Source organism: Athene cunicularia, assembly GCF_003259725.1.
Source record: "Athene cunicularia isolate RWA chromosome 1 unlocalized genomic scaffold, athCun1 chr1_part2, whole genome shotgun sequence".
NCBI lineage: Eukaryota > Metazoa > Chordata > Aves > Strigiformes > Strigidae > Athene > Athene cunicularia.
The window spans coordinates 21921318-21946969 of NW_020799092.1; the positions used below are offsets into that span (position 1 = coordinate 21921318).

General features: G+C 45.8%; 1 protein-coding gene across 1 annotated transcript; it reads left to right on the forward strand.

The window, feature by feature from the left end:
* Positions 1 to 121: 121 nt before the first annotated feature.
* On the forward strand, positions 122 to 25587 carry LOC113491062 (alpha-2-macroglobulin-like). Its single transcript, XM_026867704.1, is given in 31 exon segments — positions 122 to 354; positions 356 to 411; positions 414 to 478; positions 480 to 616; positions 2278 to 2461; positions 3518 to 3677; positions 4556 to 4608; positions 5130 to 5150; positions 5504 to 5672; positions 6926 to 7010; positions 7859 to 7982; positions 9213 to 9327; positions 9563 to 9672; positions 10242 to 10400; positions 11827 to 12054; positions 12380 to 12443; positions 12948 to 13090; positions 14960 to 15109; positions 15743 to 15913; positions 16555 to 16696; positions 18404 to 18512; positions 18859 to 19087; positions 19352 to 19478; positions 20136 to 20257; positions 21351 to 21402; positions 21922 to 22005; positions 22384 to 22560; positions 23063 to 23147; positions 24292 to 24448; positions 24791 to 24865; positions 25148 to 25587. Coding segments are annotated over 31 exon segments (4203 nt in total). The 3' UTR covers positions 25565 to 25587.
* Positions 25588 to 25652: the final 65 nt, after the last annotated feature.

Consider the following 25652-nt stretch of genomic DNA (forward strand, 5'->3'; position numbering starts at 1 on the left):
GGGGGGGGGGGGGGGGGGGGGGGGGGGGGGGGGGGGGGGGGGGGGGGTCCCAAACCCTTGCTCAAACTCCTGCTCCCAGTTTGAAGGAAATCAAACTGCTCCTGCTCCTCCAGCAGCCTCCATGACCAGTGCCGTGGTCAGCTCCATACAGGGAGCCCTGCCAGAATTGGAGGCCTTGCCCTTAACTTCTGCTGTTAGCCCTTCTTTTCTTTCGCCACCACCTTTCTTCCTCTGCTGCCTGCTGCCCTGCCCCAAAAGACAGACAGCTCCAGCCTGCTGGACACCCTCCCCTTCCTCTCCCCCTCAGCGCCTGGCCTTCTGCCCAGACTCAGAGCTGCTGGTTCCAGCTCCTCCTTACCGCCTCCCTGTTTCCTGATGGGCCCTGGCCCCCAGCCCTTATCTCCTCCAGCCCCTGGCTGTTTGCAGAGAGGAGTATAAAGGGGTGGACTCGGAGGGCAGAGGGGGAGTACAAGCAGCACCGGACCAGGCTGGGTGTCTGCTTGACTCACCACGACCTGCTCTGCACCATGGGGAAGGACAGGCTGCTCATCAAACCAAACATCTTCCTCCTCCTCCTCTTCTTCCTTCCTGGAGACACCTCGTCCGCCACAGAGCCGTAAGCTATGCAGGGGGGTCTCTGGGCAGGCAGGAGACCTGGGTTCTGTTCTGTTGTCTGTTGCTTTGCCTCTTATCTTCTGCCTACTTTCTTTCACCCAGGAATAAAGATAAAAATACCAGAGCTGGGTAAAGTGTCTTCTACAAGCAGCAACTCTAGTGCTTCAGGGAGAACCGAAAGAGTGTGTGAAACTGAGATATCAGTAAAACTTCAGGGAAAAAAAAGATAAGGGGAAAAAAAAAAAAAGGAAAAAAGAGGGAAAGGTCTATGAGAATAGTTTTTACTGCTTCAGTGAGCTGACAAAATTTCAACAAAATTTTCAGCACAAAATTGGTTCTTTTGAAAGGCAACTTTTTATAACTGTTTACACATTCAGTTTTTCTTCAGAGACAGACCTTTTCAAAAAAGAATGAAATGTTTAATTTTGGGTTGACTACCCTACTCCCAGGTTAAAATGCCCAGGAGATGGGAGTGGTTTTGTGGTTGATAATGACAAACCAAAAGGCACAAATAACAGATCTCGCATGACCAGAAATAGCTTTATTTTTTAGTTCACGTTTTTCAGCTCAGCCAATGGAATGAAAATTCCCTTCACACCCAGGGTTATGTGGCACTGTAAGACTGTGACTTTTAAGGTCTGTGAGGGTATATTGTGTTGCATCCCTTCCTCACCCCCTTTTGCCCTGTTTGCATGCGAAGGGCGTGTGTGTTGTGTGCCTGTATGGCAGGGGCAGCACACGAGGTGTCATGGCACCCAGAGACTTTGGTGTCTCCTTTGGCTTTTTGGCAAGGTCTTTTCTTCCCCAGCAAAGCGAGGCTGTGCTGCAGCACTTTCATCAAATGCAGGGTAAGCAGACAGAAGGGATGGGATTTGAGGGGCCAGGGCTTTCTCCCTGCAGACCAACTGATGGACCTAAAGGTGTCAGAGCCTCTCCTAACCCTAAAGGGAATACCCTGCCTTACTGCTGCGGTGTTGAGGGCTCTTCTCCCAGCTGCTCGCTGCTCTGGGGATGCCTCACCCACCCAGAGGGAGCACTGCTGCCACTAGAAGGATCAGGTTTGATTCCCAGTTGCGGTGGTGGGCACCAGTCGCTTCGCTGGGAAGGAGGCTATGCAGGGCTGAGCAGGGCCCCCCTGCTTGGGCTGAGACAGAGGGGCTTGCTTCCCTGAAAACCTGAAATTTCCTCCAGTGTTTTTGCTTAAGATCTGGCACCACTCTGTGGCAGCTTTGGATCTCTGCGAGGAATGACACTAGTGCTACAGTTTGCAGCGTGTAGTCAGTGGCGTTTATTCACTGGGTACCAGCACTTGTGTGGCTTCTGAGTCCTATTAACAGCGTCTAGAAAAGGTGACAACTGACTTTTCCTCACAGGCATTATTCAGGCTCCCAGGAGGAAGTGCTGCTGTTGTGCCAAAACCTGGAAAAACATATCCCTTCCAGACATACGAGTTGAGGATTTCCTGCAGTTATTTTATTTTTGAGACTGCCCTCTCCTGCTGTTACAGACATGCTGGAAGTCTGGTTACGCTCCTAGAAAAGGCACCTCTCTCCCCATACACCGAAGGCAGTAGTCATCATCTGATCGATTTATTTGTTCTTTCTGTACGGCTCCTGTTACATGTTCCTGATCTTCTGACGTGTCCTTCTCCCCTCTTCCTAGGCAGTATATGGTGCTACTGCCCTTTCTGATACACACCGATTCTCCTGAGAAGGTCTGTGTTCAGCTGACCCACCTGAACGAGTCTGTGACGCTGAGTGCCACACTTGAGTATCAAGGGGAAAACAGGAGCTTGATTGATGACGTGGTGTCCGAGAAGGATGTGTTCACCTGCATCCCTTTCTCTGTGAGTGCCCATCCTTTGGGGAGATCCCTTTTGCCTGGGATAAACTGTAAGGGCACCGAGTAGTAATGACCAGTGTCCTGTGTAGGTATTTACTTTCCTCTTGGCCAAAGGTATATTCATGTCCGTCCTCAACACCTTCTCACTGCTGAGATCTCCTTAGCATGCTGCTTGAATAGGAAACACTGTGTCCTGGAAAGCCAGTCCCTCTCTAGGACAGGAGGAAGAGAGGCCAGGAGGAAGAAGTGGTTTTAGTATTGACACTCCTGATGGCTATTTGCTGAACAGCTTCTTCAAATGGCTCTCCACATCATCCTTCAACAGCCACAGATTGCCACTTGAGTGCCTTCAAATTGGGGTAGAGCTTTTGGACATCAGATGCTTTTTGCCTTGTAGATATAGTACACTGAATTTATGTAAGAACATAGGCCTATGGTAGACTGTGTCTGAAAAAGAGAGTGAATGGGGGAAATTCATAGCTTAATGTAACTAATAGCTCCAGGGACTATAAGAAGTAGGCAACTAGGAAAGTTGGTCACCTGGCTCAGAGCATAGATTACGTCTTTGGCCTCAAAGTTGAAGATCTGGCCTTCATGACACTGAACAGTTGGCATCTGTGTCTGGGTTTGCCAGATATAGGCAGAAGATTGAATTTTGTCACTTGGTGAGAGATGTGTAGTGATCTGGCATGTGTGGTTTGGAAAAGTTCTGCAAGGACTAGGGATGTTATCCAAAAGAGAAGGGGGATCATTCCATTGCCCCTGTGAATGTCACAAGGAAAAATATGGAAAGATTTTGGTCAGGCTGATAAGAATTTCTTGAAATTGGATGACAGAGCTGGGAGTTCCTTTGTTGCACAAGACTTGCACAATCACTGCACAGCAGTAGGAATAAGTAGGAATATGGGACAAGATCAGTCCCTTGTTCCTGATTAAAGTTCCCCTCACCTCTGTGTTGGGTCCATCAGGATTATATTAGATCTCTTACCTCATGAAAGCCGATTCAGTTCAGGAAGTTTTTAAAGGTGGTCCCTAACATAGTTGCCTTCTTACTCTCCAGCTTCCAAAATCAAACAGCACGTCCCCGGTCACATTTATCACCGTGACGGTGAAGGGGGCGACGTTGCAGTTCAGGAGCCGCAAGTCGGTGCTGGTCAAGAATTCTGAGAGCCTGGTCTTCGTCCAGACAGACAAACCCATCTACAAGCCAGGACAGACAGGTACTGGGGAAGGGGTGGAGATTTGCATTTGAAGAAAAAAATCATACTAAAACTGTTGGACTGTGCTGGCCAGATGTTGACCGTTTTCAGTGGGGTCAGAACTGCAGCTCATGGCTGAGGCTTATGTTTTTCATGCTCCGTGTAGGAACAACCTGGGGAACCTTAAGATCCATGCAGGTGTCTGGGGTACCCGCACACACTCCCTCTGTCACTGAGGGCTCTGTTGTGGTCCATGCAGTTAGAGTCCACATTAAAATCAGAGAAAGATTGATATTTGCCTTATAGAGAAAAGGGCCAAAACTCAGACTAAGTAATGAAATAGCTTTCAAAGTGGCAGCTGATTTTGCTCAATGAAGACAGAGACAACTATATAAGCCATTTATTTCTTCTGGGCCATTGATCTCCTAAATTTGGCCTGGACAGGAATGAATGTCCTAAAAGAGGCACTGAATTCTCTATCCATCCAGAGCCAACACAGACTTGCAGCCAAGGGCTGAAATAATTTGCTTGCATTCAACCTTCCCTAAGAAGCCAGTCTAGTTACAACAAAATTAGAAGACCCATGTGAATTCCAGTGTAAAAATGTATCCTTGCAAAGTAGACAAAGGCAACTTAAATTTAGCTTTTGTCCCAATTAGTGAGATTCTGATGCCCATGATCAGTAAGACGTTCACACTGCCATGGATTTGCTCTTAACATCCTCTTATTCATGTAATTTCTTACATGGGTAACCTTCTAGCATGACTTAACTTTCTAGTGCATAGAATTTCTTTAGAAGATAACAGCTCTGTTCGCTGTTGTACCATTTGCTTTTTCAACTGCTGTTTTCTGGTTGGTGGTTGCACTGTGGAACCTCACTGTCTGCCTTTCTCCATCAGTCCTGTTCAGAATTGTTTCTCTGGATAAAGACTTCCGTCCCTTGAATGAGGTGGTAAGTATGATATCTCCTTTTCGTTAGTTGTTTGGCCTTAAGTCATCTATGTGGGGAAAGGGAGGAAAGAAGTGTCTTTTGGGGTGAGCTCTCAGTACGCTGAGATAATTGTGCAATTCCTGGGTTACCTCAGGTCTTGTTAACAGGGTCTGTTCTCCAAATTTCTGCATAAGGCTGCCTTCTGCACTCTTGGAAAGGCTTGACAAGCTGCAAACGAACAGTGCTGGTATAAACACCTCAGTGGTGAGGAAATCTGCCATTATCACAGTGTACACCTGCTCTTGATAGTCTTGCAGATCATCCAGAGTCAGTCATTTCAGCTGACTTTTCTGCCTGAGACAAAGAATTGCCCCTCCTCTTGATGTACCTCAAAATGCTCTGTTGCTCCCTACCAGGAACTTTTTTCCTTATCCTATTGTGTGATCAGCTTGTTCCCTGAAATGTGGTCATAGCCCTGATCATTTCTGATGGTATTGCTTGCATTCTGTCTAAATATGCTGTTTCCTTTCTTCTTTTTCCAGTTGCCGCTGGTGTATATCGAGGTATGTACAGGCATTCATGTTCACATCTATTGCACCTCAACCTGGGCAAAATAACTACCAGTCACCTCAAGATGATTTTTGTCTATTTTATCTTAGGTTCATATAATTAATTCAAATATACAGAGCTTTAACTCATATTGTGGCAACCATGTAATATGGGCCCAGGTTACAGCTCCTTCTGTGGTCTAGCCCTGGGCTCCCCCACAGCTCTCCTAGTCCCCCCTACTCCTGCCCTGCAACGTCCTGAGACACTGGGGCTGGGCCTCCCCTCACTGCTTTTGCTAGTGATTTTTAGTTCTCATTGCAGACTCCCACTTGTTCTCACAATCTCCCTGTGATCACATTATCTGTAGGACCCAAAGAGAAACCGTCTGTACCAGTGGACAAAGGCAGAGTTAAAGAGGGGATTAATCCAGCTGTCCTTCAGCCTCACCTCTGAGCCTATGCAAGGGACCTACGCAGTGGTGGCACAGCAGGCCTCTGGGAAGACAGTTCGGCATCCTTTCTCTGTGGAGGAGTATGGTAACTGTCCCTGTCCTCTGGGGAATGAAAGCTTAACAGAGCAGGGTGGTAGATCTGACCAGGATGTCTGCCATGGCTGTATCTCCATGTCCTCTCCCTCCCAAGCATCATCCCTTTCTGAGGAGTGAAGACTGAAGGTCTTGACCTGCCTGTCTCCACTCCTCCTTGAGCCCCAGGCCATGCAGTGCAGGTCTCCTGACTGCCCACCTCAGCAAGGCTCCCATCATGTGCTTGGATCAGTCTGTGCTGGCAACCACGAGCCTCACTACCTTTCAATGGTGATTTCAGCCACAGCCCCATCTCCAGTTGGCTACACACCTGCCAAGTGTCATGCCATGAGTCTGGGTGACCCCTGCCTGAGGCCCAAAGTCCCTAGATTTCTCAATCATTTTGGGGCCCCAGGCCCTTTTGGTGTAGGCTGGGGCTGTCTGTAAATTCAGATCTTACCTTTCCTTCCCCACAAGCTAAGCCTGTAACTAGAATGACACCTTAGTGCCTTAACCTCTCTCTGCTGCTCTTACCCCTACGCCAGTTCCATCTGCTTGGCTAGAAAATGGTATTCCCCATACACACCTGCACACAGTCACAACCAACACGATTTCCCAGCCCAGCAAGGTAGCTGCAGCCTTTGTTACGTGGTCTGACATGATCTGGCTCATGCAGCAGAGACAAGTCCCGGAAGATGTGTCTGGAAGTCCTTTGACCTCTTTCAGCTGCAAGACTCTTCTTGTACCCTGTGCCCTGCGTCCTTCCTTGTTCTCCCAAGACAGTCACCACCCATTCCCCTCCTGCAGCTGGGTTTGGAAGCGATGTCACCCTCTGCTAAGTCACCAGGGAAGCTATGGGGTCTCCCTTTTTTGAAAATTGTTAAAATCTACATGCTTTGGAAATGCAGAGACCAGGCTGCAGTCCCAGCTCTGTATGACTGTGGGAGACCTCTCTTGACTTAACTCTCTATTTTACTGTGTCCTACTGCTGTGGGACTGATAACCCATGTGTGATCTAAGAAGCTGCTGTATTTTAATAGCCAGTGTAATAATCCTGTCTTCTTACCTGGCACAGTGGTCAGCTGTGTGCCTGTGGTTTTCACTGACTTCAGTGGGATATGCAGATGGCAGAAGCCTCTAATATGTGACCATTTAGATGCAAAAGGGTTTCAAGTCATTTATAAGAATAGCCTTTGAGCAGCCCTCATGTCTCATTCTTATGTTACTTCCTACCACATAGATTGTTTTCCTTTGGTTCTGCTGCAGTGCTGCCAAAATTCGAAGTAACAGTGAAAATGCCCAAGGTGATCACCATTCTTGATGAGAAGCTGACAGTGACAGTTTGTGGTTTGTGAGTGTCATTCTTCCAAGTCTTTCTGGGTTTCAGGTTTTTCTTCAGCTGAAAGTCCATTTGGGACACTGAGATATGATACTTCACCATATTCCTCAATCATTTTGGGGTCCCAGGACCAAACAGACTACATCTACCATTAGACAAAAGGCAATAATTATTGCTTGGGGCACTTCATATGTAACATGTAGAAAAGTACTGTTCTTCTGTTTTTTCAGTAGGGTGGGTTTTTTTCTTTTTTTTTTTTTTTTAATAGGATTTCAGACCAGCTACAGTGCTAGGGAAGAGGTCTTCAATGTAGTGTACCTGGGAATGCTGTTTTAACCATGGCTTCTACTTGTCATTGCCAAGAGGAAACTGTAAATGATGCATCTGCCCTTTTTCCTTTGGGCCACCTCATTAAATTCAGCATAACAATGTTCAGGCATCTTGCAGGGAGAGCCGCAGCTCGGGCTGAAGAACAAGCCAAAAAAGCCAGTGCACGTACATACACAAAACAGTTCCATCAGAATTGGGTGGTGGGGTAGATACTTGCAACGTGTTCTCCAAGATGAGGGGTACTCTCAACTAAATCAGTATTAGGGTAAATGAAGACTGAAGACGTGTGTGTTATTCCCAGGAATTCAGTCAGGACTATAAGATTCAGTGCTCCTGCCCCATTGCCAAGCTTGATCCTAAAATGTTACCAAATTTCTTTCTGCTTTTTATTTCCTGTGATGACCCTGCTGTATCCTGGAGGCAGCTCTAGGGAAGAGTCCTGGCTCCAGCAGGGGTGAGCTAGTAATTTTTCTCCATCCCACTTCCATTCCTAATGGCTCTCTTTTTCTTTCAATCCTCCCTGCTGGTAGATACACATTCGGGAAACCTGTTCCTGGCCTCGTGAGCTTCCGTGTCTGCCGGAAGTTTGAACGTGCAGCCACCACCTGCTATGGTGAAGAGGCTAGAGCAGTGTGTGATGAATTCTCTGGACAGGTGAGGCATAACTATATTTGTGGGTAGAGTGGTAGGAGAAAGTGTGGTTTATTGAGCATGCCTTGTAGGTACAGGCTTGCTCTGAGTATGTACAAGCACAGTGTGAAGAGGAAAGAGACTCCCATGTATTTTAAGGAAGCCCAAAGGAGAGAAGATTGGGTGCAAGATGAAATGTGAAAGATTAAAACAAGGGGAAGGTCTGTGCAGTAAGCAAATGTGTGTAAAGGCAAGAAGCTGATGGAGAAGGAAGAGACCTAAAAAAGATCAGATGGAGTGTAGAGAGTATAAGAGAAGTGAGATAGAAAAGGCACGAGCAATGAGAGCAGAGTTGGGGTTGGCTTACACTGGAGACTGTGTAGGATCAGAAGCAGGAAAGGAGCAGAAACCAGGGGAGGGGTGATTAAGTTTGAGCAAGAAGGAAAGGAATATGAGTTTAGCAGCAGTGGTTAAGACAGAAAAAAAAACCCACATGTTTTTCACTCTTCAGACTGTCAGGTCTGCAAGGGAATAGTGTTTGGAGCATGGATAGGTCAGATGGTGCTAACAATTGACAGAAGCTGAGGTAATAGCAATTGTGGAAATATTCCAGGACAGGAAAGCAAGCAGAAGACATTCTTATGGTCCTTTGGGTCTGCTACAGTGTGTTCCCCACAATTCCCTCTGCCACTGCTGTTGTTATCCGTGTTAAAAGAAAATACGAACACTGTGGTGCTCAGCCTTGTTTCAGGCATTCTGTGGTGACCTGCCTCATACATGAAGATGCTGAAGAGAGGTGGCAAGCTTTGGAAATACTTTTCCAGCTGTCATCTTCTTTCTACACATACACAGGCTTTGGTTTATGTACCACTCATATGGCTTGTGCATTTTAAGTAAGTCAGCAGCTATATTCTAATGTGCCTGATGCCTGGCAAACATCTCCTGCGTGGCGTACATTTGAATAATTCCCTATGCTTCTGTATCAAGTGTTTGCAATTTCAAACTTCACACACACATACACAGAAATCTTCTGGGTTGCAAAATCTTTGCTCTGATGTTGCTGCAAGTACTTCAAAATGCTCCTAGCCAAGTTATTTATGCGATTTTCCAGTTTTGATACAAACAACAGAGGGCATGATCTGTGAAGTTGTGGGCTTCTCTTCCAGTTCAGAGCAATGCACAGTTATGGATTAATTAAGTTGGATAAACATTATATAAATTAGACCATAATGGTCTTCTGTTTTCCTCCAACAGACAGACAACTATGGCTGCATTTCTGAAACAGTAAAGACCAAGTTATTCCAGCTCAAGAGAAGTGGATATGAGAATAAGCTCCACGTGGAGGCTAAGATTAAAGAGGAAGAGACAGGTAGGAAACATCTGGACCAAAAAGCTGTGTAATAAGCCCAGGAGAGACCAACAGAGGGGCCTGCCACATAGGAATGAGGGAAAAAAACAGAATGTTGTTTTTCTGGAATCCTAAAATTTTCCTACCTGGAGGGCAGAAGCATCAACAAGCTTGTTCAGCAAAAGAGGGTTGGTCTGGAATAAAACTAATTCTAGCCAGGCAGAGGCAAACTGATTCTTCACTATTCTTCCTGCAGGAGTGGAGTTGACTGGAACAAGCTTCTCTGAGATCACAACCACCATCAGCAAAGTCACCTTTGAGCATTCAGACTCCCACTACAAACCTGGAATCCCCTTCTTTGGGCAGGTAGGGAAACCATGAGAATGGAATGCCACGAGCACCAAACAATCATGCTACTGAGCCTCCTGGACAGATACATGCCCTCCCTCTGCAAAGATGCTGGACCTCGGTGCTGCTGATCCCCATGGGCCTCCTCTCCTCTGCAGGCTCTCAAACTGGGAAACAGCATCTGAGAGCAGAGCCCTCATTCTGCTCACCCCTCACCCAAGTAAAATTCAGTCAAGTATTCTTGTCAAGTATTCAGTCAAGTATTCAGTCAAGTAGCCCTCATTCTGCTCACCCAAGTAAAATTCAGTCAAGTAAAATTCTGGTTTTCCAGTCACCTGTTTAATAGGAGGCCTAAGGGGTGTGAGTGCATGTCAGTCACATCCAATCCTCTGACCCGGAGGTGGAGATAAGAAAGGTCCAAAAAATAAGATTCAGAAAGTCTGCAGCTCTCTCTTTCAGAGCTGGGTGATAGTGTAGTGTAGTGAAGGCTGCCTTGTCTGACATGAGCCCAACATCCTTACCTTGGTGGTCTATCAGTCTGTTCAGGTGAGAGGCATTCCTCTCCTATACTGTTTTTCCTCTTCCAGGTGAAACTAGTGGATGGGTCTGGTGCTCCAATTGCCAATGAAGTTGTGAGGATTTCTTTACAAGGAAGCCAGACAACCAACTACACAACAGATGAAGAGGGCAGGGCACGGTTTGCTCTGAACACTTCCACATTGTACTTCGATTCTGTTGGAATTAGGGTGAGTCCTGCGGGCAGAGGAGGTGATGAAGTGATCCACAGGGCTGGAAGGGGAGTATCTCTGAAGTTTCTACTATATCTGCAAAAGCACTTTAGCTCCTTCTTCCTGGTTAGTTGTGCCAAGCCTGACAACATTGTGGTAGAAGTAATCATACAACAAACCGGGCTGTCATGTCACAATTGCGCTTAGCTTGTAAGTATTTGATTTCTGCTTGGCAATAGCAATGTAGGGTTAGAAGGAACATCAAGAAATCATAATAGTCCATTCTGCTCCAAGGATTCACCAGCCCTACCTAGACAAGTCTGTTTCAAGGGTAGATCTAGCTCCCATGGTGGAGTGCTGCTAGTGCTTCGCTGTCTTTTCAATTAAATAATTTCCCAAGTATCTCATCTCAATATCCTTTGTGATCAGTTAAGGCAATCTGCATGTCTCAAGGTTTAATTTGGCATTCTGAGTTTCTAAGTGGTCAATTTTTTTTTTTTCTTTTCTCTTCTTCCTGCTGTAAAGAGAAAAGAGTGTGAACCATTCACAGAAATTCTCTCCCTGGTATGGAATTTGTTTATCTGGGAAAAATAAGTGCTGCTGAGCATCCTTTTGTTAGTGGAAAATGAAGCATGTAATATGCACATTTCATAATATCTCACCCTGGAATAGGCAGGTTGTCTAGAATTATATTTGCTCTTCTCCCTATAATTCTTTTGTCACAGATTAAAACCATTAAAAATTATCCAGAAGTTACCACTAGGTGCTTGAAGTTTTCAGAATTTTGCAGGGTAAAGTAAAAAATTCCCAAGTATAGTGAGAAAGATAAGGAAGTAAGGGCATATGAGGACATGAAATGCTGAAGTAGCACCCTTCTCAATGTGAAATATCTTCCCCTTGCTCTCATTTTTAAGAAGACCTGAACTCTCTTAAACTTCTATTCAATTCAAGTTTTGAATTCTTAGGTGGAGACTCTTCTTCCTTTTCTATAGCATCCTTAACCTGATCTTGGCACTGGTAATCTCCAAACTGAACAGCACTATCCCTTCTCCAGTGCCAATTAATGAGAAGAAAAAAGGAAAATCAGCTTCTTTTCTCTTTAAACTAACGGGATATTAGAGAGGGCAAGGTGTTGGGATAAAGAGCCCTTGAGGTGATACTGATAGTAAACAAACAACTGATATGATTCAGCTTGTTTGAGACAAACACCAGCTTCTCTGGGAGTGAGATCATTCCCAATGATTTGCTAAGGATACCATCACCCTGTCTTGCATCTTCCTCATGTTGTTTTTTGGTGGTTTTTTTTGTTTTTGTTTTTTTTTTTTATATTATCTTGTAGCTTAAATACAAAAAATACCAAACCTTTAACACTAGGCCATGAATTTTGGCTCCAGTTCAGCCACCTGTGTTTGAGGATCTATGTGTGTATTTCCTCCTTTTCCAGGCAACACATAAAGTACACCCCTACTGCTATGACCGTTCCTGGGTTGTTCCATATTATGAAGAAGGCTATCTCCACCTAAAGCGCTTTTACTCTCCTAGTAAGAGCTTCCTCAAAATTGAGCCCAAAACTGAAACACTGACCTGTGGCTCCTCCACAGAGGTCCGTGTACACTATATCTTTACTCCAGAGGCCATAGGAGAGCAGAAGAAAATCGTCATTTACTACCTGGTAAGCTTGCACCTGCCATACAGTGAGGTGGTCACTGCTAATTGTAAGAGGGGCTGGAGATGGAAATTGTGGTTTGTGGCATCAGGCTTTAAACACTTTCCCATCATCTTTCATATGTTCTTTCCCCACAAAAAAAGATAGTCTGGGTTAAGAACAGAAGAGTAAGGATGTCCCAGGCCCCCTGCTACAGGGAGGCAGAGAGCATCTGAGCAGGGTGTGAGCAGCTCAGCAGACACACAGCTCAGTTGCTCTCCTCAGGTTCCTCCTCTTTAAGGTTTGGCTCATGCATAACCTCAATCACAGCAGACTTTCTCCTTCCATTCAGGTGATGGCCAAGGGAATCATTAAGCAAGCGGGCACCCACATTCTGGATTTGGACCAGGAAAGTGGTGAGTTCCTCTCTCCTACCACATTGTCCCTGTTCTGGGAGGGTAGGCAACCATGGCAGACATACAGGCTGCTTCCATATAAATACAGGGATCCACATCTCCATGTCCCCTAAGATATGTGAAGAGTTTGAACTTTCTTTTCTCTGCCTCTATTTAGGCTTTGCACAGATTTTGCTCTAATCTCCTGTGCCAGCTGTCTTTCTTCTGACACTGCATTTCTGGGTCTCCAGTGCTCCTAGGAGACACAGACTGATGGTCTGTTTTTAGAAGCTGAAATAAAATTCATCATGCTTATGCACTGGAAAAGAGGACTTGAAACAGGGCTTTTCAGTCAGGCAGTGAGACTTATGCATCTTTGTGAGCACCAGTTCATCCCCCTTGGACGCTTGGAGTTTCATCATGGCTAGGATGAAATTCAGCATGAAGACAAGCCTAGAATTTTGGCTGCTCCAAGAGCAAGTTTCCTGTACCTTAACTTCTTGCTCTTATTTTCTTGTTTGCTAGCCAATGGGGTCTTTTTGCTACAGCTGCCTGTACAAACTGATATTGCTCCAGTGGCCCAAGTGCTTGTCTACACCACTGTTCCCAGCAGGGAGGTGATCGCTGATACGACCAAGTTCAATGTAGAAAAGTGTTTCAAGAATAAGGTAAGTGTCCACTTCTTTAGGGAGCAGCCATCAGACTGCACTGTGGTCAAACTCATTTATTTAGATTTAGCCTGGTTAAATTAATTTCTTTAGATTTACTAACACTGGACAAGTCACCTATCAATTGTTCTAGGTAACTTCACTACTTACTGGTTTGTGCTAGTTTGGAGGAGATCAACTGTTGGAAAAAAGATGCTAGCAGGGTGTACACTGATAAAAGTCCTCTTAGCAACTAGCCACAACCACTGATCTCACAGGTGGTCCTGGGTAAGAAAAAGGGGGGCCTCATGTCTTAGGTCATACTGCAACACATGTATTTCACTCCTCAAACTCATTCCAGCAACGAGGTGGCTGCTTCTGGGGTCACAGAGCAAAAATAAAAAGCACACACCTCCAGTCCAGTGGGCAAAGTTAATACTTGTCAGATCTTTCAACTTCCATACATCTCATCCTGTCACTTTGATTTTTGTTGTGGATGGAGATAAACCTTGCCTGAACCTGCTGAGCAATGCACAGTGGTGCTTCAACAGCAATGGTGAGACTGAAAGAGTGCAGAAAAATAAACCTTCTTTCTGTGAGCATGTGGACCATTGTTCTCTTATAGCTCCACATATTCCCTATACAGAAGAGCAGATTGATGTATGAGCTGCCCTAAGAAGAGAACAACCTCAAAAATTCCTGTTGGGACTTCAGAATAGACAGGACACTGCTAAAGACAGTCCCCTGTCCTGCTAAAACCCAAGCTAAATGAGTTCTTGAGACTCGTGTCACTGTAGGAGCTTGATCATCTGAATTTTGTTCATATATTTAAGGTCAGACTATTCACTGCATTGTCTGGGTGCAAGCCAAGTGCCGAGTGATTTACAACATGCTTAGGCACTGCTTTCCTCTCTGAGAGCATCCTGAATTCAAAACTGTTGTCAGATGGGATAGGACAGACTTTGGGCTATCTCTGTGCTAGACAGATTTCCTAGTAGCAAGCTTGCTACAGCCCTTGTTCTGCCATTTCCTCAAGAATATTGTTTGTGTAGTCTCAGAATGAGGAGTCCACCCTGGAAGAGGCGGGGGGATGTCAGCAGAAGGCTTGCTGTGGTCTGGTTGGAACATGAGGGAAACTGGCAGCTGATGCTGCTTTGTCAGGCAGTATGTTTGCTCTGAGGATGCTTTGATCATTGCATGTTAGGGGATGGTTTATACTGCTGAGGAGAGGGAAGATTTATGTGGGTCAGCCATCTTATTACAAAATCATGTGAGATGGTGATGACAAATGCTGCTAGCAAGAACTTCCAGGGCAGGGGTTGGTAGGGAGTCGTTTGAATTGTGAGTTAGGTTTTGGGGAAGACACACAAGTCTGACAGGCCTCAACCAACAGGCCAGTTCTTCAGAATCATTGCCAGCCAGTAGATACTGCAGTATAGCTCCAGGGCATCACTGCTTCTCATGTTACCAAAGAATCTGCTAAGCAAGGTCTTTGCAAGCCTGTTTTCTCTCCACATACAACATCTGCAGCGCAGGGACTGGACCTGGTTCAAGACCATGCTCAGCTGCCTGAACAGATCTAGCCACTATGTGGGATTATCTCATCACATTCACAAAGGCCATAAAACGCAAAACTGCCTTAAAAGTTTTATGAGCAATTGCGATGCTTGAAGCTGCCAAGAACTGTTAGTGCTGATTCTTCTGGCACTGCAGGAAGGAAGGCCAGCTCTGCAGTAGCACAGAGGGAGTGTGCATGCACGTGTGTGTGTATGTGTGTGTGTGTGTGTGCACATACGTGGGCTTTCTAAGGTTGGAACTGATGTGCTTAACTGGATGGAGAAGTCCTGCAAGGGCAGGGCATCTGTGACATCGCTTTTCCTGTGACTACAGGTGGACTTGAACTTTTCTGCCTCTGAAGGACTGCCTTCCTCTGATGTTCACTTGCTGTTCAGAGCCTCCCCAAACTCTCTCTGTGCTGTCCGTGCTGTGGACAAGAGTGTTCTCCTCATGAAGTCAGAAGCTGACCTGTCACCCAGCTCTGTAAGTGCTTAGTCTGTGGAGCAAGTCGGAGTCTGGTCAGAGCAAGTTCAGCCCAGTGCTGGAGTAGAAACAGTGACACAGGAAAGCTGCCCTGTGCTGTTTCTTGTCTTCCTCCAGTGTGTAAAAAGATGAGAACTGGGCAGCAGCTGTTTCTTAGGGGCTTTGTATAACTGTAGGAATGGCAGCTTTTAAAGGGACTGCTTCTCTTGGACAGAGCCAAAACACTTTTGTGTGTTTGATGATCATTTTTCAGTTATTCTCTCCAGCCATGGATTAATTTTCTTGGAGAAATATCTCGAAGTGTCAGTTTATTCCCCTCATGCCACGCAGCAAACAATGATCCCTGAGTATGGACAAAGTACTGCAGATAGGCTGGCCGATGTAATTTTTTATATATTTGAGCCATAATAACCAGAGTAACATGCTGTCCATAACAAAAGAGGCAGCGTCTCTGAGTTTGGATTTCTCTTTTGACTCCCAAATTCCCATTGTGCCTACCACAGAGAGAACCATGGCAGTGTAGATGTATGTGCAGGTGCTGGGACTGTTGGGGTACTTGCATCCAATTCCCTCAGTTGTGTTTTGTGTCAGTGGACACTAAAAATGCCAAATACCCTGGCTCTTTCTGCCTAGGTGTATAGCTTGCTGCCAGTGAAGGAATTGCGTGACTATAACTATGGTCCAGACACGGTCTCAGAGGAGCCCCTGGAGAACTGCATCCCCTTGAAGAAGATAGTTGTGGATGGGATCACCTATTCTCCAGTAGTGGAGGTGAACGAAGAGGACACTTACAGCATCCTAAAGGTATATCCCTCTTGCATGGTTAGGGAGTGGAGTGGGAGAAGGACTGAGAATGCTTAAGCCTTCTGTGGCATAATGGAATGTAACAAAGGAAGGGTTTGTGAATCTGAATGATCTGACACTAATTTTTATCCAGAGAAAAATTCAGTGAGGGTCATAAGCTTCAACTGTCTTGCCAGCTTTGCTCCCCACTTAGTGGAAAAGGGATCAGTCTCAAAGTTTTCTTCTTACAATAAAAGCTCTGAGGTTCACTTGAAATGAGGTTCTAATGGAAGGTAAATAATCCTGTACCATTACAATTACCCCAAATAAATGAATATGTCCTTGAACTGCATCATAGCCACAGACATTTCCTTCTGGAGAGAAAACTCTGTATCTACTCTCTGGCTCATCCTGACCCCTAGGCTGGAATTGGACAGGAACCAGTGCCCTAGAAACAGAAACCAGAAACAGAACGGATCTATCCTTTGATCTCTGAGCCACCCAGGCACCCAGACTCAGGGTTGGGGAGATCATCTCAAGGTCCAATCCACAGACAGTAACAGCTTCTCCTTCTGAGGCAGTAAAATACCAACGTTAGGTCTGCTGTGGAAACCTCAACAGGAAACAGTGACAAAAACCCATGTTTGCTTTCTCTCCCACAGGAAATGGGTTTAAAGGTTTTCACAAATACCAAAGTGAGGAAGCCTTGGTATTGCAGCACTGACAATTACATGCCTGCGGGACCCCGCTTTGCATCATCTCCAGTCATGTCTGCAAGACCTATGCATGCAATGAGGACAGGCGGTAAGGGAAAGGGGGTTTGTTATCACCTCCGTGCTGAACAGAGATCCTGTCTGTATTTTGGGGTGAACGCTTAAACAAGAGCTGGGGTTGAGAACTGAATCCTTGAAAGTAGTGCTGAATTGCTGGGTTCACAGATTTCAGCTTCTGCATGTGTGGGGCTTATCTCTTTTGCTGGGTTGTGAAGGTCCACAGACAAGCTTTGATAACTCCACATAAGAAATTAGCAGGACCAGATATTTTTCAAAGACCCTGGCAGAGCAAAGGATATTATTCTGTTGATGAATTCTCTGTTCACTAGGCGTTTACAGTAGATTTCTTCGCTCAGATATCACAGGGGTCTCCAATACCATTGTCAGTCTGTCCTCATTGACTCACCCAGTTTTATGTGAGGTCAAAACCAGATGAAGTGAATGACAACATTTTCAGTGACAAGTTGGCAGATTTTGGGAGCTTAGAATGGTAAAATGTGTGTGGTGGAAGTCCACTCTGAAATGGAATACACCCTATTTCTAAGAGCTATCTCAACTCTTACATTGTAGCTGTTTGGGCAACAGAATTGGCTATATCATCCTCCAGAGTCTCATATTAAGAGAACTACCCTAGAAAATCTAAATTATTCTAGCTTATTCAGAGAGTTTTTCCTCAGCCCAAGAACCTGTGCTTTTATATATGTTCAGTTTTAAGACAATTTCAACTTCTGACACAAGTTGCTATGATGCAGGATAGTGCTTTTAAACTATTTTAAACTGAAATAGGCAGTAGTAAGAAGACTGAAATACCATGAAAGACAAATATAAGCAAACCACCTGTCACTCTTGCTAGGAGCTATGTGATACAGCTCTCATAGCATCTTTCACTCATGTCCTGAGACCTTCTCAGACTCTGGTGGTGCCTGTTGCACAGATAGTATGGATACTTGACAGCTACACAATTGTTATCCAAACATAGAAATTAATTTAGCCAAAGTAGATGACCAAAACTAGAATTTAGTTAAGAACTTTTCTTCTTTATCTCTTGGGGTGTATTTCTCTTTCTGTTTGTAAAAGCCAAGAAAACCAAGTCCCACCTACCACATCTTTTTCTTCCCACTTGTTCAAAACCAAAGCAAAACAAAGGCCTTTTTTTTTTTTTTTTTAACAAATTTTCATCCCAAACTCAGAATATTTTCCTGGAATGTTTTGCATGTGAAAATTTTGTTTTAGTCAAAAAGTCTATTTTTTTCCCTTCCAAATTCTGGCTGCATGTTTTTAGTTTGAGCATCTTCAGCCTAGCCCTTGAGGAGGCCATAGATGTGGAAGGTGGTTTTCTGAGTCAAAATGACCCTACAGAAAACAGTTCCATTGCTGGCTGGCCTGATAGGATGGAGAAGGTTGTCACATCAAGACTGTACCTGAAAACTGCTTGCACAGAAGGTCATAAATAGCTCTTTGCTCTAACATCCTTGTTTTAACACTCTGAAGTGCTGCCCCACAAACTCTGAGGTTCACTGGTGACCAGCAGGAAATACTGGAAGGCTAATAAGCCCTGACCCTGAAACTTTGCTGCTGTTGGTACCAGTCTCACTCCAACCACAACAAACATTTGCTGCCAGTACAGCTCTTGACTGCCACATAGATGGCTGCTTTTTCAGACCAAAGCATGATGTTGATGCAGATTTTGCTTTGGAATTATCAGTAGTTGATTTCTTTTCTATCTCATCACATTCAGCTGTTCAGCCACAGAGACTTTATGCCACGGCAAGCACTCCTGAAGAGGTGACAGAGACAATCCGAAAGTACTTCCCAGAAACTTGGATTTGGAGTTTAGTATCTATAAGGTGAGGACCTTGGTCTAGTTCCTTCACTTTTAATAAAACTGGTTTTATAAGGTGAAAACGTGAATCCTCACATGTTTACCAAGCCTTTTCATGCCAAAAAGTCCTTCACTGTTTGCAAAGATCACTTGGCAGTACTCTGAGATCAGATTACCTTCAGCCGTGGTTATGTTTGTCCAGTGAGTGGTCGTGGGTCTGGTAGAAGACATGGGGTGGCCCTACAGCAACAAACACACTGTGCCCCATCATTCACAGAGGCAGTACTGTTCAGTAGGCCAAAAGGGGTACAGATAGTCACCAAAATGCCATAAAAATCATCCCTCTGTCCTTGCTGTCTGTGTTTCGCCAGCTCGGAGGGAAATGCTGATCTAGATGTGACCATCCCTGACACCATCACCGAGTGGAAAGCCAATGCATTCTGCACTTCGGCAGAGACGGGCTTTGGCCTGTCCCCGACAGTGTCCCTCAGAGCCTTCCAGCCCTTCTTTGTAGAGCTCACCCTGCCCTACTCTGTGGTGCGTGGTGAGTCCTTCATGCTGAAAGCCACCGTTTTCAACTACCTGGCTGCCTGCATCAGGGTAAGGAAGGTTTAAATCTTCTCTGTACTTGTGTACCTTCTTGAACACCTCTTGCCTTCACCTAGCCTTCTTATCTCTGAGTGTCCCTAGACCCTTCAACCCTGAAATTCTTACATTATTCCTCCTATATACTACAAACACAGAATCCACAACTCTAGCTCCCTGCTCCTTTGCTACTGAAGAAATAGCTACTGCTACGGCTTCCTAGCTCCCTGTCCCTCATGATCACCCTTCCCTGATTGTGCCCCTCTCTACAACTGACAGGTCAGCGTGACTCTGGCTCAGTCTACGCATTTCCTGGCTACTCCGGTGGAAAAGGAGGAAGAATCTCATTGTCTCTGTGAGAATGGAAGGAAAACCGTGGCTTGGCTGGTGACTCCCAAATCTCTAGGTAAAGGTCTCAGGGTGCTGAAAACTGCAAGGAGGGTTTCTCTGTGCTGTTCTCCCTGTTCAGTATTGGGTGTTAGAGCAACACAGTTTCCTGGGAAGCACTGCAGCTGAGTGTCTGTCTCATCTGGGGTTATTTGGAAGAAAAAGGCTGGTGGACTCATAGTGTCCAAGGCTGTGTCTGGCACCATGTGCAGTACCATCAAGCCTTCCAGCTCTTGGACAACATCTTCTGAAGCCAGAGAGATTGCTGGCCAGCAGGGATGCTCTGGCAACTCCATTCCTCCCAGAGATTAGACGACCACCCTGTGGGATCTTCATACTTTGTTTTCACTGTTGTTACATGCTGTGGTAGCAGCAGTAGTGTTCATGCAGGGTAGCAGTGTGCTGAACAGCACTGGGGTCAGTGAGTCCCACCACTGTGCTGTCCCAGGCTCTGGAATAGTCACCAAAAGAGAGTCACCTTTCAATGGTAGTGCAGCTCATCTGCTCCAGGATGGCTTCTGATATAGATAGCTCTGTTCTTGTGGGAAAGAAGCAGGACCCAGGTGTGATAGAAAATCCCCATCCATGAGCCTGTGAGTTGAAATTCCTGCAAGTGGCAGTGACTCCCACCTCCTGGTTCTGCCCAGCAGGGCTGGCTGACCCCTGTTTCCTCCAGGGCAGGTGGAGTTCTCGGTGAGCACTGAGGCCCTGCAGAACCAGCAGCCTTGTGGGAACGCCATCGTGGAGACCCCTGAGAAAGGGCGGAAGGACACGGTCATCAGGCAGCTGCTGGTGGAGGTATGTGGGCTGTGGGAAGGGAGGACTGAGCTCTCCCACAGGCTAGAGCATACACTGTGATGCAGTTGGGCAGAATGCTGGATAATCTCATCTAGGCTCCCTTTCCCATGACCAGATGATTTTTCGAGGTCCCTTCTAACCAACGTGGTCTATTATTCTGTAACATAACTACACAGTGTGGCAATATGATAGTCTTACATTATCTTTATATTTTCACAGGGCTGCATAAAGACTGCAGCTTAATAATGCCTCTTAAACTGAGTGTTAGGCAGTTCTGGTTTGCCACCGTAGCCTGGCATCAGGATGAAGGTGAGGGATTCACAGGCACCTACAGGATTTTAATGCCTGTAGAAGTGTCCCCTCAAAACCTCCAGATATTAGAAAAGTCCATGGAAACATGTTACAATTTTACAGCTTATCCATTTCGTGTGGCAAGAAGAGTCGCTGATGCGATGTGGTACAGAAGGGAATATTATATGACATTATTGCATATCCTTTATAGGAAAATGGTAATTTATTGTACTGGTGTGGTAATCTGGCAGGTAGATTCTATGTTCTTAGCTTTTCTCTGTATCTTGCCTACATGTTGTATGGTATCAGTAGTGTCTCCAGGTATTACAGTATACAGTATCTTCCCTTTCTTTTATTAACAGACACATTTTTTTTTCCCCTAAAGTATCTGCAGCATTATGATAAATAGCACTGCAAACATTCTTCAGGACAGCCCTCTAGAGCTACTGTGAGCTTTTGCTAACAAAAGCACTTGCTGTAATGCTGCAGTCCTTTTGTTACTAGGTTGTTAAGTGCTTCTGCCTGCATATAATAGTTGCAGGTCATCCATGTGATAGTCCTGCAGTGTTCTCCTCTCCCTTTCCTGTCCTTCCTCCACGTACAGCACCAGTCACGTAGGATCATATTTCTTTTACTTGCTTAAATTATTTCAGAGCTCTGTGTTTCAGGGAGTGTTTGTGACTGCCTCTCCTTCTTCAGTTCACTCACTTTTCCTTTCACATACTGTGTTCAGGATTCCCCTGTCTGTATTTCCTGTCTCACTAACTTCTCACCTCTCTTCTTTTCCTTTATCCCACCCAAGCCTGAAGGAGTTGAGAAGGAAACAGCCCAGAACTCTGTGCTCTGTGTAAAAGGTAAAGACCACTCTCCCCACCCTCTCCATTTGTTCCTGTGGGGTTTGATGGGTGGGACGTGCCTGGAGAAGGAAGACAGTGCTGCCTCTACCATATTCTAGATAGGCTGATACTTTTAGGTAATCAAAACATGCCCCAACAGTTGGGAGCCTGAGACGTAAGACATAAGGAAATCCTAGAGAATGGACCATCCTGGCTAAGTATCAGGGTATGCGCTAGGGCGGACTTAGCATGATGGTTTGCATCCATGTTCTCTCGTGTGCTGACACTGGAGTCACAAGCACTGTCTCCTGTTTTATAGCACATCCAGGAAGAAGCTGTAGAGATGCAATCTACAGTGCCTAACAGTGGCTGGGGTGGTTTCATGCAGACATTGCCTTATCGCCATGGAAAACCGAAGTGCCTGAAGTCAGGGGATTTTTAATAGGAAATGTTCCTGTTTCACTGAAGCCCCCTCTGCTTCCATTAATCATTTCTTGGGGCTGTACTGAAGCTGTCTGGGTCTTGTTTCTCCCTCAGGAGAGCCTGTGAAAGAGAAGTTTTCCCTGTTGCTACCCTCAAATGTGGTACAAGACTCAGGCAGAGCATATTTCTCAGTGCAGGGTGAGTGAGCAGCCTGGCAGAGGAACCATGTGCTGTTTCTCCCCCTCTGTGTTGGCCTCCTACCTCACAGCTTTTCCTCCTTGTTTCCAGCACACCTCAGTCCTGTCTTTCGTCCCTTCTGTCTTGAGCACTTTTCCTTCCAGTCACATTCTTCCTCTTTCCATTTCTGCATGTCCTTTGTTCAGGGTTCTTTGCCAGTTCTTTAACCTCTCATTTCCCTCTTTTCCTTTTCTCTGCTGTTCTGTGTTTCATTCCAGGAGCTTTATCAATCCAGATTTTCTTTTGTTCTTCTCTGCCATCTCCTGCTTCTCTCTTCGGTAGCTCCCTCTGATTCTGGTAGCCAGCCCTGAGTATTGCTGATATCCCCCTGCTCCCCAGGTGACATCATGGGCACTGCCATGCAGAATCTGCACCAGCTCCTCCAGATGCCATTCGGCTGTGGGGAGCAGAACATGGTCCTGTTTGCACCCAACATCTACGTCCTGGACTATCTGAACAAGACAGAACAGCTGAGTGAGGAGGTGAAATCCAAGGCCATCGGATACTTAGTGAGCGGTGAGCTGAGACATGGCTTTTTCTTCTGCTTTGGCTTTTTTCCAGATCCTGCCTGTGGTGCTACTGTCAAATGTTGGCCAGATGTGGAAAGACCTTCTTTCACGCACAGATGGTCTCTGCTGTATACCTGAGAAAGCTCTTTGCTGCTTTTTCCTTTATTATTTTCTGATGCTTAATCATCAGGGTATCTGATAATTTCACCCACTTTTCTTTGCTCCCTGATTGGGTTGCAGTGCAGTGCAGAGTTGTCAGGTGATCTGCTACAGTGACCTGTCCACTGTCATTAATATGTCCTGCCTTCTTTTTGAAGAAAGGTGGGTGTTGCTTCTCCTTATGTACTACAAGCAGTGCATGGAGATGGGGATGTACCTGTACTTTTTATGGCTAGGATAGGACTGACCTACTCCTCTGTCCTTTGCCTTTGCTGATACAGGTGGTTTTCTGTTCCTCCACACCTCAGCAGGCTTTGGCATCTGAATCCTACTTTTACTCTCCATTGCAGGTTATCAGAGGCAGCTAAACTACAAGCACCCAGATGGCTCTTACAGTACCTTTGGACCACGTTATGGCCAACTGGGGAACACCTGGTGAGATTTCAGTGTCACCTATGCCTCCCTTATATGCTTCTCTTTCTCGCCTACTCATTTATAATAAATGCTGTGTGACAGTAAATCGGAAATGCTGTTGTAGACCATCAGGCTTTCCAGAGCGGGTGTGGTCTCTATGCTGCCTTCTACCTGATGACATAGGCTGCATCATCCAGTTAGGTAGCTGAAGCCCATCCTCCTACCAGCAGCTCTGAGGACCATGATAGATAAGAAGGAAATGGAGATCAGCTGGGGGAGAAGGGAGCAGGGGTTTCACATTCTGACTGAGGAAGGCTGAAGAGTTGCAGTGGCAGCTCTTCTAGACTAGCATCTGTGGAGAAGGCTGCTGGGAAAGGTGTTTCCATATAAGTGGAAAGGATGATAACCCAAGAGCAGTGCTGTATGGTTTTTTTCAAGAGTGTGTGTTACTAAGCAAAGAGGAGTGTGTGTGTTGCCACTGTGACTTACTGCAAAGTTTTGAGTTGATCCAGTGTATTATTGCTACGCATTTTCAACTTAAGGGTAAGAATGGATGATTTCATCACCTCCAGTTTGCTTTTAGTTTCTGAAACAGGTCTTGGCTCTTGACAGCATGTTGGCTTTTCACCACATGCCTGCTTCTTTTCCATAACTGCTTGTAACAACTCTAGCAAAAACTCTTTTAATGTGTGCTTCTTTACTTTAAAACTCCGGGGAGTTCTGGGAAACCCACAAGGCATGGATTTCTAGTGCAAGAGTCCTGCCAGCAGACCATGAGCTAGCAGGGATTTAATTATTCTTCCTTGTCATTTTGAGTATTACTGTTATGCAGATGTTGAGCTAACTGGCATGCAATTCCCAACTTTTTCCAAAGAGATTTTTTTTTAGGTACAGATCATCAGTCACTGTCCTTCAAACTGTAGCCTCAACAGAAAGGAATCACAGGGTTTTATGAGCCAAGAGAGGGACAAGAAATCAAGGTGGGAGGCATTTTTTTGACAGATATTTGAGGTGAAGATATAAAATATAAGTGGTCTGACTAATTGGCCCAAAGTTCTCCAGGCCTTCTTGCCTTTTTCCAGACAGATGATTTGCACATGGTCCCTGTCACCTGAGATGGACAACAGGCCTGCTCAGGCTCTTTCATTGCTTTTTTCTCTCTCAGGCTCACAGCCTTTGTCCTCAAGTCCTTTGCCCAGGCCCGGCCTCACATCTTCATAGATGAGAAGCACATCCAGGATGCTTTGGTCTGGCTGTCCTACAAACAGAAGGAGAATGGCTGTTTCCGCAGTTCTGGGACACTCCTGAACAATGCTATGAAGGTAAAATGTTTGCCTGGTTGTTTTTTTGGGAGGCTAGAACTTGACCATAATTCAGATGGGTCCAGCTGAGCTTCCTGAATGTACAGGCAGATGGGAAATTCCCATGTCAATGGCAAGCACTACGGAGCAAGGTGCCATTCTGTATGCATGCCACAATAGGAAGGAGAATGAAGGCTAACCTGCACTTTATAAGTGGTATTGGTACCTCCACATCAGCTGCAAGGGGGAGGAGGCAAGCTAAGGGTCTACAATGCAGAATAAAGTATTCTCACTATAGTGGGAGAAAAGGCAGAAGATAAGAAGCGAGGTGTGTTCAGCTTCTACCTTTGTGTTTCCTTGCAGGGTGGAGTGGACAACGAGATCTCACTGACAGCCTACATCACTATTGCACTGATGGAGATTCCTCTGCCTGTAACTGTATGTGACTGCACCCTAACTGAGTCAGTTATGTCGTGTCAGTCTGTGATGACAGTATTGCCCAAAACTTGCTTGATTGGAAAAAAGGACTTGGTTATGGAGCCTTGTGATATAAGAATGATGTGCTGACAATTTGGAGTTTCTGGAACACATTGTAGCCTACATGTACCTAGACCTCATCCTGGCAGACCCCTCCTCAAAATTCAGTGGAATGATGTGCCAAAAGTAAGACAAAACCCTCATTTCTCCTCAGCCTTCTAATCACGAGTTATCTCTCCCCAGCACTCAGTGGTGCGTAACGCTCTGTTCTGCCTGGAAACGGCAGCAGATGAGAAAGAAAACCACGTGTACACCAAGGCACTGATGGCGTACGCCTTCGCCCTGGCGGGGAAGGAGGAGAAGCGGAAGGCATTACTTGGCTCACTTGAAAAGGAAGCTGTGAAAAAGGGTGAGTGCTCCTGGTGGGACACCTCTTCCTTCTAATCCACTCGCCTTGCATCTTCCCTTGAAAAAATGGCGTTTATTGGTGGGGCAATGGCTGCAGGAAATGGCTTCTGTGGGAGGGGAAAGGTGGAGGGAGAGGAAGGACTTGTGCAAAGGGGATGCATTCTTGAGAACTCCCTCTCAGTGCCCAGTCCCACCTCTCTGCTCCAAAGGAGTCCATCAGGAAGCACCAGGCACCATCCGCACCGGTGCTGAACTAAAGGGTAGCTCTGCCAGCGTCTCTGCTCAGCCCGCTCCTCTTGCCACACCAGGCACTGCTTAGCAAAGACTTTGCACAGCACGT